This window comes from Silurus aristotelis, assembly GCF_946808225.1.
Source record: "Silurus aristotelis genome assembly, chromosome: 11".
Taxonomy (NCBI): Eukaryota; Metazoa; Chordata; class Actinopteri; order Siluriformes; family Siluridae; genus Silurus; species Silurus aristotelis.
Window position 1 is genome coordinate 28,825,161 of NC_139584.1, and position 16,792 is coordinate 28,841,952.

The 16,792-nt window shown below is 40.4% G+C and overlaps 1 protein-coding gene across 4 annotated transcripts; it reads right to left on the reverse strand.

The window, feature by feature from the left end:
- Window positions 1–1,261: 1,261 nt before the first annotated feature.
- tgoln2 (trans-golgi network protein 2) lies at window positions 1,262–8,260 on the reverse strand. Of its 4 annotated transcripts, XM_083554189.1 has the most exons (5): window positions 8,072–8,260; window positions 4,025–4,557; window positions 2,966–3,922; window positions 2,770–2,853; window positions 1,262–1,922 (listed from the first exon to the last, which is right to left on the reverse strand). In XM_083554189.1, the coding sequence occupies exons 1-5, from the start codon at window positions 8,247–8,249 to the stop codon at window positions 1,920–1,922; spliced, it is 1,755 nt and encodes a 584-aa protein (XP_083410315.1). In that variant the 5' UTR covers window positions 8,250–8,260; the 3' UTR covers window positions 1,262–1,919. The 4 variants fall into 4 exon arrangements, with proteins under 4 accessions (XP_083410315.1, XP_083410313.1, XP_083410314.1 ...); XM_083554187.1 differs by having other exon boundaries at window positions 2,966–4,557; XM_083554188.1 differs by having other exon boundaries at window positions 2,966–4,553; window positions 8,068–8,260.
- Between the last annotated feature and the right edge of the window lie 8,532 nt (window positions 8,261–16,792).

Below are 16,792 nucleotides of genomic sequence, written 5' to 3' on the forward strand. Positions count from 1 at the left end.
CAAATCATCCTTGATATTAATACACCAGTGCGTGCATTTTTCTCCAAACATTATGTACAAACACACTGGATTTATTATATTCATTATTTTTACTTATATGTGACTGAACCTGGTGGAGAGTAAAAGATCTTCATGTTATAAAGACAAAAGTATGAGGACACCTGAGCTTTGTATGTGCTTCTTTCTGAACATCTTATTCCACATTTGGTTCCCATTTACCGTCAACCTTCACTCTTCTAGAAAGATGTTCCACTAGATTTTGCAGAGCCACAAGTGTGTTCTGATGAGGTAAGAAGGCCTGAGGTGGCTTTGTGAACAGAGGCCTTGTCATGCTGGCCCATGTTTCGAGTCTCCTAATTTAACAAAAGGAAAGATTCACGATTCCACTTTCAAAGACGTCCTATACAAGTGTGTCCCAATACATTTGAACTGAGGTCAGTGTGTGTGTGTGAAAAACAAAAAAAACCTAGTCGATAAAGGAATAACTTTATTTATATTTTATCCAAAAAACAATCATTAGGTAACAAAGGATTCAATGAAAAGAAAAAAAAAGAAACAAAGCAGACAGAAAAACTTTAATATTTTCTTTATCTGATATTTAAAACAGTGATTGTGTGAAGTCTTTCATAGAATGGAACCTGACATCATATATATCTCTCTGTTTTTAATGATGTGATAAAAAAAAAAAAAAAAAAACACTTTAATCCTCTACAGAAAATAGAATTAAAGATAGAAATCCGAGTCCTGAATCAGTGGTTCACCCACAATGCTTCATCATCATCATCATCATCATATGGCTGTGTAAAGTCAAAATCGTTCTGTTTACATTCAAACACGAGCCTCGACATCACACACACACACACACACACACACACACACACACACACACACACACACACACACACAGAGTCAAGCAGCACCGATACGATACTTCAATTGATAAACTACAAAAACTCAACACGTGTTTCTACAGTGTCGAAGCTGCTGGTTCTTCACTCCTCTCCTTCCATAGGAGCTTCAGGTTCTCCATCAGATTCGGATCTTTTGATGCATCGTTTTGTATCTGCAGGACTTAACGGCGTTCACGAAACCGCAATCGCGAATAATCAGCGGAAATTAAACTAATTAAATAAAAATAAAAATAAAAGATTCACCTGTAGTGGCCAGTAGAGAGCAGGATTGTGTGTCTGCTTTAAAGCAGGACTTTAAACCCTGACACACACACACACACACACACACACACATACACACACACACACACACACACACACACACACACACACACACACACACACTAACCCAGTGTAACAGGGCAGTAAATAATTAGCTGAATCTCTCCACATGTGCTTCTTAACACACCTCATTTTCACATCATTGCACACGTGATGTGTCTGAAGCTTGGACAGAAAAAAAAAATTGTTTATAATAATAAAAACAATAAAGGGTTGAAAGGCAGAGACGTATTTTTTCTTTTAAACAAAGCTTTATGAGGTCTACGTGCTGCAATCGCACATTGCCACGTCCCAGCCTGCATAAAGCCGTTCACTTCAGAAACAATTCCTCAATTTTCTATGCTTCTCTTTTGAAATCACATCCCGCCGATCTCCCCCTTTCTACCATGAATGGACAGAACAAACCCCAATATACACCTATAAATCAAGCGCACGTAAAACAAACCGAAAGAAAAAGGAAAAAAAAAAAAAAAGATTTCCCCGAAAGCGTTAGTGACGTAATCGGCATTACACGAAAACCTGTTTGAGGACGGACAGGAGGAGAACAGGAAACACACGAGCAACCATCAATCATGCTGAACCTTCACCAAACAAAACACGACGAGAAGAAGAATCGGGTTGAGTGTTTGAAGTCGCAGCTCGATCCTGCAGAATCACCGCGGAGAATCAGGACGAGTTAATGATCCATCACTGCAAAACACAAACACACAAAAAAAAAATAACTTTCATAATGAACATCACCACCACCATCACCTCCTCTTAATGCTCAGGAACTGTGCCACTGATTCCACCCCACAGGCGGCTCTGCATTTATACAGTCGTGATTATGAATGGAAATCACGCCCCCTGCATGGACTCATTAACACCTACAGAAATCATTTCCAGTAAACACAGTTCTCCATGTCATCCACAAATGCTGGTTAAATCCTTCAAAGAAGAAGGCATGCATGAACATGATCCAGAAACGCCACCATCCTTTCTGTTCTGTGGTCAGACGAATCGAAGTTTTCTTTTTGAAAACCATGTACACTACATCCTACGGGATAAAGAGGATAGGGACTATCCAGCCTGTGCTCAGTTCAAAAAGCTGCATCTCTGATGGTATGGTGGTGCATTAGTGCCTGTGGAATGGGCAGCTTTCATACAGAAAACATCTTTCTCAGGGAAGACCTTGCATATAGTGTTTGAGAAAGACAATGCTAACTGCATGCTACATCTATTACAACAGCATGACTTTGTAATAAAAGAGTCTGAATGCTGAACTGACCTGCTTGAAGTTTAGACCTTTCACTGTTTAAAAAAAACATCATGAAATGAGAAATACAACAAAGGACACCCAGAACTGTTTAGCAATTAGAATCTTGTATCAGGCACAACATTTCTCCTCCGAAACATCAGCAACTGGTCTCCTCAGTTCCCAGTTGACAGAACTTGTGACATTACCCAGTGGTTAAGTGAACGAAGTGTGAGTTTAAAGCAGAGCTGCTGACTGGTCTTTAATCCTATTTAATAAAATATTTAATCCTTTAATACTCACATGATGATCAAGTTTCTGATAGTCTGATGTTTTGGGTCTCCGTGAGTACTTCCCCCTTCTGCCCTCAAGCAGAAAAGCAAAGATCTGAAAGAAAGACCAGATCAGAGTTTATAACAACAGAAATAGTAGTGACTGAAGGCGTGACATCAGCGTGAAGGAAAGTAGAAGCTGAAAGAGAACCGAAAACGGGACTAACCTTGCGCTTGTTGTGGTATCCGATGTATAGGATGGCCACCAGCAGGGCAGTGGAGACAAGGTAGGCGAAGAAGTGACTGCTCTCGGCCTCCTTCGAAGGGTTAAACATGACCTGTTTCTTCTCCAGAGAAAATTCCTCGTAATCATTTTCAACATCGTCATCATCGTCATTCATCACCCCACGATGTACATCTCCCCTAACCACAACGTTACTATCTCCGAATTCCTCATCATCTCCCCCAGCCACGGTTTTAACATCTCCGAATTCCTCACCATCTCCGAAATCATCATCTCCCCCAGCCACAGTTTTACCATCTTCGAATTCCTCATCATCTCCCCCAGGCACGGTTTTACCATCTTCGAATTCCTCATCATCTCCCCCAGGCACAGTTTTACCATCTCCGAGTTCCTCACCCTCTCCCCCAGCCACAGTTTTACCATCTCCAAGATCCTCAACCTCTCCCCCAGCCACAGTTTTACCATCTCCGAGCTCCTCACCCTCTCCCCCAGCCACAGTTTTACCATCTCCAATTTCCTTCTCATCTCCCCCAGTCACAGTTTTACCATCTCCAAGTTCCTCCTCATCTCCCCCAGCCACAGTTTTACCATCTCCAAGTTCCTTCTCATCTCCCCCAGCCACAGTTTTACCATCTTCAAGTTCCTTCTCATCTCCCCCAGTTACAGTTTTACCATCTCCAAGTTCCTTCTCATCTCCCCCAGTCACAGTTTTACCATCTCGGAGTTCCTTACCCTCTCCCCCAGTCACAGTTTTACCATCTCCAAGTTCCTTCTCATCTCCCCCAGCCACAGTTTTACTATCTCCAAGTTCCTTCTCATCTCCCCCAGTTACAGTTTTACCATCTCCAAGTTCCTTCTCATCTCCCCCAGTCACAGTATTACCATCTCGGAGTTCCTCGCCCTCTCCCCCAGTTACAGTTTTACCATCTCCAAGTTCCTCCTCATCTCCCACAGCCACAGTTTTACCATCTCCTAGTTCCTCACCCTTTCCCCCAGCCACAGTTTTATCATCTCCACCTTTCACACCATCTCCCGCTTCCACAGCTTTACTTTCTCCATCTTCCTTAACAGTTCCCTTTCCGACTTCCTTACTATCTCCACCCCCCACAGCGTTACCCTCTTCCCCTTGCTTTACTTCCTTCTCTGCGTTGTTTTGTTGTTCTTTATTCAGTTGATCGTCAGGGTTATTGGTAATCTTCTTTTCTGCATCAGGTGCAGCATCTACTGGCTGGGCTTCGATCTTCTTGTTGTCAGTCGGGCTGGTTGCTTTGTCCTTACCAACAGTCTGGATGTCAGTCTTTCCTTTACTTTCCTCAGTCTGGACAGTTTTTAGATCCGTAAATTCGGACGTCTTGCTCTTTTCATCCTGGACAGGGACTTTGCTCTTTTTCTCTGTCTGGACGGTCATCTTGTTTGTATCTTTGCCTGTCTGGGTGGTCACTTTGTTGTTTTCATCCGTCTCTTTCTTGCTCTGGGTGTTGGTCTCGGTCCCTGATTCGCCAGTTGTCACATGCCCTCCGGTCTCTGATTGGACACCGGTCTCAGTTTCCACGGTTTCATGTCGAATCACGCTACCTGGAAAGAAAAAAAAAAAAACTTTAGCAGTTTTCCCAGATATCATTTTATTCCTCTGAACAAAACACCTGGTAATTTTTCTGTGGAAACTTCAAGAGCAAACATATTTACATTCAATACAGAGTTTCTAAGAAAAATCAATGCAGTACAAAGAAGATTCCAGAAGCAAAGCACAAACCACCACAGATACTGTTTACACCAAACACAAAAAAAAAAAAACCAGTGGAGGAGAAAAAAGAAACCACTAGGGTTTCTGGTGCACTTCTGTGGTGAGTTACGAGTCCTGTGGGATTCAGAATCAGGAATGTGAGTTTCTTACCTTTCACCATGAACACACAAACACACAGCAACAACACCGACGTTAACAGAAGGCGCATTTGTGACTTTTAAAGAGACACACGACGGAAAAACAACGTAAATAAATCAAGTATGTATAAATATATAAACACTTCTGAGTAAAGGAAAAACAAAACGAGCAAAAAAACGTAAGAGCGGAATCGTTAGGTTCAGTCGAAGGTGCAACGTCACCAACTTCCGGGTTTGAGGCGGTAGTCGGGGGCGTGGTTTTCTACGTCACCGCCAATTTACATTCACTGAATTTTTTTTTTTTCACAAAACTTTTTTTTATTTTATTATATGTTTTGTAAATGCGGTAGAAATGATGGAAATTACACAATATAATATATCATATAATATAGAACAATACATATATTATTGACATATATATATATATTATATATTTACAAAAATACATACAAAAATACAATATGAAATATTTATATATATATATATATATATAAATAATCTCCACCTAAAAAAAAAATACATGAATAAATTAAAATCTGAGGCTGTTTAAGATTTTTTTTTCTTATTTATAGTGTAGAAATTTTTCATTATTATTATTTTAGCATTATTATTATTTTAATAGTGTCTATTTAATGAGCACAATCAACGCTGAGTTTATTTATTTGTTTATTTTAACTAGAACAGTAATAGTTCGTTAAAGTAATTTTAACAGTTTGATGGCGACTATTAATTTGTTTGTTTTAACAATAATTCATGTATTTAATTATTTATTTTAATAGTAATCGTAGTAATAATGGTGGAAGGAAGAATTGAAAAAAATGAAAAAGTTTGATGATTTTTATTTATAAATTATTAATAGTAAATAGTTAATTGTAAATGGTGTATAAATGCATTAATAGACTAAACTGATGTACAGTACCGCTCTCCTTCTGTGTTTATTTGTTTTGTTTATTTTTATATTGATTATTTTTAACATCAATACTGAAGACATCAGTATGTTTTATATTTTAGATTGTCCATTAAGCGTTTGATGACTCATGGAACTCACGAGGTCGTCACCTGGAATGGTTTTCAGCTCACTGGTGTGTCTTCTCAATTGTTTATTTGTGACTTTTCTTGCCTTCTAAATGTGCTTTAGACCATCGGTTGTCTTGTGTAGAGGAAATTGTACAGAGCACAGAGTCAGTATCTCTGCTAGTGCTACTACAAATACTGTACAAATCCGTATTATGACAAACACTCATTTAAGGAAAAAGAAAAAAGATCCATCAATACTTTAAAAAATGAAGGTCATTCAATACCAAAAAAATCTCAAGAACTTTAAATGTATCTCCAAGTGCACTCTTTGGATGAAACAGGAGCTCATGAGGACCGTCCCAGGAAAGTAAGACCAAGAGCTACCTCTGTTGCAGAAGATTAACAGCCTCAGAAATTGGCGATTTACATACCGGTAAATCCTTCTTGAAGTTTAAGTGGCAGATGTTTAACATCCACTATTCAGAAGAGACTGCATGAGTCATGCCTTCATGGTCTAATTGTGGCAAAGAGACCATTACATCAGAACAATAACGAACAGAGGAGACTTGCCTGGGCCAAGAAACACAAGGAATGGACATTAGATCATTAGGAAAACTGTCCTTTGGTCCGATGAGCCACAACGTTTTTTGTTCTAAACAGCTTGTTGTTGTCAGACGTACAGAAAGTTAACGGACGGTTCCTGAATATGAGGTTCCCACGGTAAATCATGAAGAAGGAGGTGTGATGTTATTAAAGCAGAAGGTGTCATTAAAGCAAAAGGTGTCTACTTTAAAGCAAAATACCCTGAAGGTGAAGGTGTGTTAAAACGTTTATCTGGTACTATTATAACTGGAAATGAGAAGAACAGCCCTGTCCCAGTCAGATTTAATCTGTGCCATACTGCTGGATGTGCATTTGACCTTCAAGAATTGTGAACCGTTAAAGACAACATGACATAATAGTAAACACATGACATAATGTTTATATTTTATTAAATTAAACTCCTTTCATGGAATGATGATATATAAACTGTGTGGAAAAACAAGACACATTCCAAACCCAGTCCAGCTCACAGACCCGTTTAACCGGATTCACATGTTCGGCCAGGAGACGACATCCGAAACAATGACCTGCTTTTCAAAAGGCCGTTTTATTAATTTAAACTTTCTATACGCCAAACATGGCCTCTTTATTCAGGCCACACAAATGATGGGAGGAATACTGTTATAAGAAGACAATCAACTTCAGGTGGATAGAAAAACCTCTGCCTTTTCACACTACCCCCCCCCCTCCCCCCCCCCCCACCCTACATAACAACCTGACGCAGTGTTTTTTTTTTGTTTGTTTGTTTGTTTGTTTGTTTTATTCATTTTTTTGAAGAATAGATGTTTTTATTCTGGGGGAAGTGTATTATTATTATTATTATTATTATTATTATTATTATTATTATTATCATTCTCAGAGTTAGTTGATGTGGAACAGCTGTCATACAAGTCAAAACAAACAAATGAGGATTAATTAATTTGTGTAATTTTGTGTGTATGTATGTGTGTGATTATGTTGTAGTTAATTACAGGGTAATTGTGTCGGCTTGACAAAGACAACAACCAACATTACAGCACAACATTACTTAACATGACTTCTACTAGTCTTCTCTCTCTTTTCATTTGCCACTATCACTCACTCATTCACTCACTTGTCCTAACTTTTAATTTATATCACTCTATTAGTCATCTACCTTTCTATCTATCTATCTATCTATCTATCTATCTATCTATCTATCTATCTATCTATCTATCTGTTTCTTAATTAATTAATTTATGTATTTATGTTTTTTATTTTGTATTTATCATTTCATACGCAGAGCATTTTAGATCCGGCATATCTCTTTTTCTCTCTATCTCTCTCTCTCTCACACACACACACACACACACACACACACACACACACGCACACACACACACACACACACACACGCACGCACGCACGCACGTACGTACGTGGAACATGAATAAATTATTTGTAGCTGTCTGTAAACATTAGATTGTGAAGGCAGCACTCAGGTTACCTATGAAATCACCAGTCTACTCATTATTATAATAACAGTGATTCATTGTTATTATGATGATGATGATGATTATTATTATTATTGTTATTGTTATTATTATAGAGAGATTAGATGTTCACTCACCTTTACAGGTATACAAGCTGATTAAAAGTAAAAGCATCACTGTGAACCTCATGGTGACTCCGTGTTGAGCTCCTGCAGGAGAAACGTAGCAGCACCGGAACTCAGGATCGAAGTGAACTCCACCGCACGCGCCGCTCACGGCTGCAACGTCACCCCCTTCCACGGAACACTTCCGCATACGTCACGATATGGGCGTGGCTTTTAGATCATACATGAGTCCCATCCAACAAAAATGCTCTGTTTTTAGTTTAGGAAGCGGATTATTCTTATTATAATTTTTTTTAATGTTATTAATTTATTTCACCTTTAATTAAAAATAATTTCTGATTTCTGAAAGCAGTCATCAATAAACTAATAATAATTACTATCTATCTATCAACCCAGCCATTAGGGGGGCACAAGCCAGTGTACTCTTAGTGCCGGTCCCAAGCCCGGGTAAATGGGGAGGGTTGCGTTAGGAAGGGCATCCAGCGTAAAACATGTGCCAAATCAAATATGCGGATCACAAATGAGAATTTCATACCGGATCGGTCGAGGCCTGGGTTAACAACGACCGCCACAGGTATCGTTAGCCGACAGGGTACCGGTGGAAATTGGGCTACTGTTGGCCGAAGGAGGAGAAGGAGAGGAGGAAGACGTCTACAGAGACGGCAGGAAAAGGAGCAGTGTAGGAGAGTAGAGGTTCGGGTTGGTACTTTAAATGTTGGTACTATGACGGGTAAAGGGAGAGAGTTAGCTGATATGATGGAGAGGAGAAAGGTAGATGTGTTGTGTGTTCAGGAAACCAAGTGGAACGGGAGTAAGGCCAGGAACATTGGAGGTGGGTTTAAACTGTTTTATCATGGTGTGGATGGGAAGAGAAATGGTGTAGGGGGGATTCTGAAGGAAGAGTACAGTAAGAGTGTAGTGGAGGTGAAGAGAGTTTCTGATAGGGTGATGATCGTGAAGGTGGAAGTTGAAGGGATGATGATAAATGTCATCAGTGCCTATGCTCCACAAGTTGGCTGTGAGATGGAGGAGAAGGAAAGATTCTGGAGTGAATTAGATGAAGTGGTAGATGGTGTACCTAGGAAAGAACGATTGGTGATTGGGGCAGACTTTAATGGGCATGTAGGTGAAGGGAACAGAGGTGATGAGGAGGTGATGGGTAGGTATGGCTTTAAGGAGAGGAATGTGGAAGGGCAGATGGTGGTAGATTTTGCTAAAAGGATGGAAATGGCAGTGGTGAACACCGTATTTTAAGAAGAAGGAGGATCACAGGGTGACGTATAAGAGTGGAGGAAGGTGCACACAGGTGGATTATCTTCTGTGTAGGAGATGCAACCTGAAGGAGATTGGAGACTGTAAGGTGTTGGCGGGGGACAGTGTAGCTAGACAGCATCGGATGGTGGTCTGTAGGATGGTTTTGGAGGCGAAGAAGAAGAGGAGAAAAGTAAGGTTTGAAAGAAGAATAAGATGGTGGAAACTGAAGGAGGAAGAGTGTAGTGTGAGGTTTAGGGAAGAGGTCAGACAGGGGCTTGGTGGTGGTGAAGAGGTGCCGGATGATTGGGCAACTACTGCAGGAGTGATGAGGGAGGCAGCTAGAAAAGTACTTGGTGTGACATCTGGAAATAGAAAGCAAGACAAGGAGACGTGGTGGTGGAATGAGGAAGTGCAGGAGAGCATTAGGGGAAAGAGGTTGGCAAAACAGAAGTGGGATCGACAGAGTGATGAGAAAAGTAGGCAGGAGTACAAGGAGATGCGGCAGCAGGTTAAAAGGGATGTGGCGAAAGCCAAGGAAAAGGCATATGAGGAGCTGTATAAGAGGTTGGACACTAAGGAAGGAGAAAAGGATTTATACCGATTGGCCAAGCAGAGGGACCGAGCTGGGAAGGATGTACTGCAAGTTAGAGCAATAAAGGATGGAGAGGGAACTGTGTTGACTAGTGAGGAGAGTGTGTTGAGAAGATGGAGGGAGTATTTTGAGCAGCTGATGAATGAGGAAAATCAGAGAGAGAGAAGGTTGGAGGATGTGGAGTTGGTGAAGCAGGAAGTAGATAGGATTAGTAAGGAGGAAGTGAGAGCAGCGATTAAGAGGATGAAGAATGAAAAGTCGGTTGGACCAGATGACATACCGGTAGAAGCGTGGAGATGTTTAGGAGAGATGGCAGTGGAGTTTTTAACCAGATTGTTTAACAGGATTCTGGAAGGGGAGAGGATGCCTGAGGAATGGAGAAGGAGTGTGCTGGTACCGATCTTTAAGCATAAGGGAGATGTGCAGACCTGCAGTAACTACAGGGGAATTAAGTTGATCAGTCACACCATGAAGTTATGGGAAAGAGTAGTGGAAGCCAGGCTGAGAGAAGAGGTGACCATCTGTGAGCAACAGTATGGTTTCATGCCGAGGAAGAGCACCACAGATGCCTTATTTGCTTTGAGGATGTTGATGGAGAAGTATAGAGAAGGACAGAAGGAGCTGCATTGTGTATTTGTGGATTTAGAGAAAGCGTACGACAGGGTGCCGAGAGAGGAGTTGTGGTATTGTATGAGGAAGTCAGGTGTGTCAGAGAAGTATGTGAGGGTGGTGCAGGACATGTATGAGGACAGTGTGACGGCAGTAAAGTGTGCAGTAGGTACGACAGACTGGTTCAGGGTGAAGGTTGGACTGCATCAAGGATCGGCCCTGAGCCCTTTCCTGTTTGCAGTGGTAATGGACAGGTTGACGGACGAGGTCAGACAGGAGTCTCCCTGGACTATGATGTTTGCAGATGATATTGTGATTTGTGGTGAGAGTAGAGAGCAGGTTGAGAAGCGCCTGGAGAGGTGGAGATATGCGCTGGAGAGAAGGGGAATGAAAGTCAGTAGGTGTAAGACAGAGTACATGTGTGTGAATGAGAGGGAGGGCAGTGGAGTGATGCGGTTGCAGGGAGAAGAGGTGGAGAAGGTGGAGGAGTTCAGGTACCTGGGGTCAACAGTGCAAAGTAATGGAGAGTGTGTTAGGGAAGTAAAGAAAAGAGTGCAGGCAGGGTGGAGTGGGTGGAGAAGAGTGACAGGAGTGATTTGTGATAAAAGAGTATCTGCAAGAATGAAAGGGAAAGTTTATAGGACTGTGGTGAGACCTGCGATGTTGTATGGATTAGAGACAGTGGCATTGAGTAAAAGACAGGAGGTGGAGCTGGAGGTAGCAGAGCTGAAGATGTTAAGGTTTTCGTTGGGAGTGACGAGGATGGACAAGATTAGAAATGAGTTTATTAGAGGGACAGCGCATGTAGGACGTTTTGGTGACAAGGTGAGGGAGGCGAGATTGAGATGGTTTGGACATGTGCAGAGAAGGGACATGAATTATATTGGTAGAAAAATGCTGAAGATGGAGCCACCAGGTAGGAGGAAAAGAGGAAGGCCAAGGAGGAGGTTCATGGATGTGGTGAGGGATGACATGCAGGTAGTTGGTGTAAAAGAGGCAGATGTAGAGGACAGGGTGGTATGGAGACGGATGATCCGCTGTGGCGACCCCTAATGGGAGCAGCCGAAAGAAGAAGAAGAATTACTATCTATCTATCTATCTATCTATCTATCTATCTATCTATCTATCTATCTATCTATCTATCTATCTATCTATCTATCTATCTAAATAATAAACAAAAAAAAAAAATAAACCAATAATAGTAATAGCAAACTATCTATCAAAATAATAATAATAATAATAATAATAATAATAATAATAATAATATGTTTAATGTATCAGTAAAACTGCTTTATAAATTAATAAAAAAATCTCTCTCTCACACACACACACACACACACACACACACACACACACACACACACACACACATAAATGCTGTAAAGTGAGAATGCTTTAAAAAACACGTGTTAAATATTTTTATCTACTAAAAAATGTAAAGTAAATGAAAAGAAAGGAAAGCTAAAAGTTAGTATTTGGTTGTGACCAGCTTCTGCCTTTAATTCTTACTTTTGCACACCTTTGCACACTTGAACAGAGTCAGGGATTTTGTAGGATCACAGTCAGGTGTATGATTCACCAGTTCTACCAAGCAGGTGATAAAAATCATCAGTGATTAAGTGAAACAGAAACAGCTGTGTGGAAGCTTCACACTGGGTGAGGAGACAAAGTCTGATACTAAGATGAAGATGTGGAAGACAGTTTTATGTCACAGGTCCTACATCATTGCAAAAGATGAGCACAGGAACAAGACACAGGAACAAGGAAGTTCTACTGCATCAGCAAAAGAGCTCTCCCAGGCAAAGAACTTCCAGGCAAAGAACTGGTGGAAACTATTGGGACCCAGTTGAGGATAAAATCATTTAAAAAACCTTTGTATCTTATTTATTTTTACCCTGAATTTTAAAATAATTATTTTATAGTAGTTCATAGAGTGGCATTTTAAAATTCATACTTAAAAATAAATTATTATTATTATTATTATTATTATTACTACGAGATCATTTTTTTTTATTTCCGACTTCAGCAAACAGCCAGCAGGGGGAGCTAGAGCACTTTAAGACTTTCCTTTCAAACTATTAATGTCAGAATTTGACTGAATGTTTGCAGCTGTAACTCATTTTTTGTTTTTTGGGGAACGAAAAAAAAAATCTCTTACAACACACACACACACACACACACACACACACACACACACACACAGATTCACGGCTGTCGAAAGACCCTTCTTGGAGCCATCAGTGGTTGTGAAGCAAGAAACCCAGACCACAGCAACACAACCCACTATTATGTCTTTGTTTTAGCCTGAGAAAACACACACACACACACACACACACACACACACACACACACACACACACACACACACACACACACAAAAATCTAAACTCCTCAGTCCTAAATGACCCGAACACATTAACTATGTCGTGTGAAGTGTTTGGGACAACAGATGCCTCCTTCAATTTTAATCACAAAACATGAACGCTTTATGTATCTCCAATTCTTCAAGCTGTTCTCATCAGACATTCACATACGCTTCAGCAAGGAGACAGAGGGGTTTGCACAATCACAGCCTATCATTTACTCTTCCATATACATAAACAAGCTCTCTCTCTCTCTCTCTCTCTCTCTCTCTCTCTCTCTCTCTCTCTCTCTCTCTCTCTCTCTCTCTCTCTCTCTCTCTCTCTCTCTCTCTCTCTCTCTCTCTCTCTCTCTCTCTCTCTCTCTCTCTCTCTCTCTCTCTCTCTCTCTCTCTCTCTCTCTGTGGGACACATTCTTTGAATAAAAAAAGGAACCTGAGCCAACTTTGGCTACTGTAGAAAATAATTCATGCAGAACTCCTTTTCTGGGAGACTTGTTAAGTCTTGACCACATTTGGGTTAAAAAACATTTCAAACACATCATCATTGTGATGGAAAGGTAGCTCTCCAGAACCTTCTCATAACACCAGGGTGAAGAAATTCACCAGCTCAAACTCACACCTTAAAATAATAACGTGCTAAAAAAAATAAAACCACACAAATGTAGCCAATCATGAGCGCTGGGAAAATGAGTCCACAAAAATAACTAATGTTCCTTTAAATTGACATCAAAACATGTTTTCATACTAGGAATGATATTAAACTGTACAAAAAAAAAAAGAAGAACAAAATAATTTCTGTTATCCAAGATGGTCACCCCATTACCATAGATCTTTATACACTGGTGCTATAAAGCTATAAAATTGAGATCGTTGAAGGACTTTATGATCTCTTGTCGTCTTCCAGTGACGCTTGTGCCACTCAAAACACCTCGAAACGACTCGTTTCTGCATTGCCGTAAAACTTTCAGAATCATGTCAAACCTCTTTGTGGCATGATTAAATCGCACACTGACTTAAGAAGGTGCACCCTGTGACTGTGCGTGCAGCCTTGTGCTGCCATCTGTTGGCATGTTACAAAACTACTCTCAAAAGTTTTTGATACCACCTTGTGATATGGTTATTCTTCAAATACCATGTTAAAAATTAATTTGTGCTGGAGTTAAAAGGTTAAACACAAATGTTCTACCAAACCTATTTAGAAGGTTGGGTTTGGAAAGATACCACACTTTATTAACAAGATGTCCAAGATGGCAGAGGACAATGCATGTCTGTCATAAGATAAGATAAGATAAGATAAGATAAACCTTTATTCGTCCCACAGTGGGACAATTTCTTAATCAACACACACAAATGATCAAACCTCACCTCAGATCACTGAAAATCCTGATTTTATCTAGATTTAAATCCTTAAAACCTTTTTGGTAAAATTTTTCTACAAGGTGGGGTTTGGAAAGAAAATAATACCAAAGTGTATAAAGAAACAAATGCAGAGGTTTCAAAAATGTTGTGTGTTTCAAATAACTGGGTTAAGCTACAAAGTTTTGAAGGCGGGGCCCGAAATAACGAGATGCTAATTCTGGCCGCCGTCCAGCTTCATTGCTCCTTCGTTCAGCTTCACCGAGAGCATTTTGTTGACAAATTATTAAGCTTTAGTGTATCGTGTGTCAAAAACCTTTTTGTGTAACCTTGAAGGTGAACTTTGAATCTGAACGGGGGAACCTGTGTAGCATCTGTTCACGATGTGTTCGTTATGCCACTGTTGATCGTAGGTGACGTCCTCGTTCTGTTAAAGGACCTGCAGCATCCGAGCGTTAAATACAACCTAATTATAGGGTTGGACATGTGTGAGCAATTCGTCCCATACCACATGGACGTTTCCTTCCTCAAGGTCAAATGGGTATAAATACAGCAGCAAGGAGGATCCTCGGGCACAAGGGGCCGGGCGTTACCCGACTTCACACGGGCCGAGGCGGACGCTGACAGGATGTCGAGGAAACAATCGGTTAAAGTGGAGGATGGAGGATGCGGGGACGAGGACGGAGACCAAAGCCATGAAAAATAAACACATTTTTATTCATATAGATATAATCGTGTAAAAAACTGAACTGTAGGAAAACAAGACGTAATAAAAACTATATTATCAACCGTACAGAAAACTAACTTTATAGGGAACCACTGACATTATTAGCCTTATAGGAAACTAGACAAAAAAGGAGAAATCACCACATTATTAGCCATAAAGGAAGCTAGCCACATTATGAGCCGTGTAGAGAAGTGTTCTTATAGAAAACTAGCTTCATTATTAGCCATACATAAAGACTAGCCCTGTAGGACACTACACATAAAGGGGAAATTGCCACATTATTAGCCATAAACAAAAATAGCCACATTGATAGTTATGTAGAGAAATAGCCTTATAGGCTATTAGGGATTTAGAAACATTATTAGCTTTGAAGATAAAACTAGCCACATCAATAGCCTTAAAGAAAACTAGACTCATTATTAGCCTTCAAGAAAACTATATAGTACATGGGAAACTAGCCACATTATTAGCCATGAAGGAAACTAGCCTTATAGGAAACAAGACACAATATTAGCCATGTACAGGACTAAACTTAAAGAAAACTAGCCACATTATTAGCCATGTAGAGAATTATTCTTATAGAAGACTAGCCTCATTGGTAGCCTTAAACAAAAAGCAGACTAGACATAAGAAGAAAATCGACACATTATTAGCCATGTAGAGAACTAGCCATATATAAAACTAGCACTATAGGAAGTTAGCTGCATGATTAGTCATATAGAAAACTAGTTACTGCTCAGATCTGCTATTGTTACATTTGAAGATATTAGTAGTCAGAGCATTCATGAATGAATGAATGAATGAATGAATGAATGAATAGTAGTCAGATGTGTAAAATTTTGTGTGTTGGGGAAAGTAAAAGTCCGTGTCCAGTGCTCAGAGGACAGTAAATACATAAAGACGCTTTATTTAAGCAGAGAGCGTGAGCAGCGTGTTGGTGTTTAACGCACGTGCAAGTCCTCCAGCAGATCTCTGACCGTCTGAGTGGCCCAGACACGAGCTCTTAGCTGACAAAGAGCCGTGATTTCCGCTTCACTTTAGAGAAGCCCCGAGATGACACTCGCTGCTCTTTCTCATCACATAATACCAGCGATTCCAGGAGAAAATCACCTCTCCGGCCCTTCCACCTTAAAAAGAGCACCGTTTTATACCTCATGTTTCGTGACCTTTTTCACTGGGCTCTTTCTGTAATATTAATGGTCACACTGGAGGAATGTCGAGACAATGTGAAGCGCTCGAGGAGCATCAAAGCCCTGAAACCTGGCAAGAATCTCAGGATCAAAGAGAATCCGAGGAGCAGAAGCTGGGCTCCGAGCCGTGAGCCTCTAACGAGCAGAATTAACATGTATTAATTCCAAGCTCGCGTCAAGCGGGCAGATGTCGCATCCAAGCTCGGAGTGGAACAGAAATACGGTGTGAATGATGAAGTCACTGAGAGAAGCGTCACGCTACGACGAGCCGCGTGTTACTGTGACACCTACGATCTTTACCTTTTGCTTGGAAGAAGGAGACGCGCAATCTCACGGGTCTGGTTTTATTATCCAGCCTAAATTTGGGGTTTTATTTATTAATTGCTTCATTGAAAGTGCCTTGCAAATGATCCAGAATGTCAATGATTTACCACTTTAACCGTATTAGCCATAGCGAAAACTAGCCTCAGAGGAAGCACATCTTATAGGAACCTAGCTTCATAGGTTATCGTCCTTATAGCAACTAGCCCTATAGGAAACTATCTTTAAAGGTAATTAATATTATAAGTAACTAGCCTTTTAACCAGCCATATAAGAAAGTAGCCTTATAGAAAACTAACCTCATGGAAAACTAGATTTATAG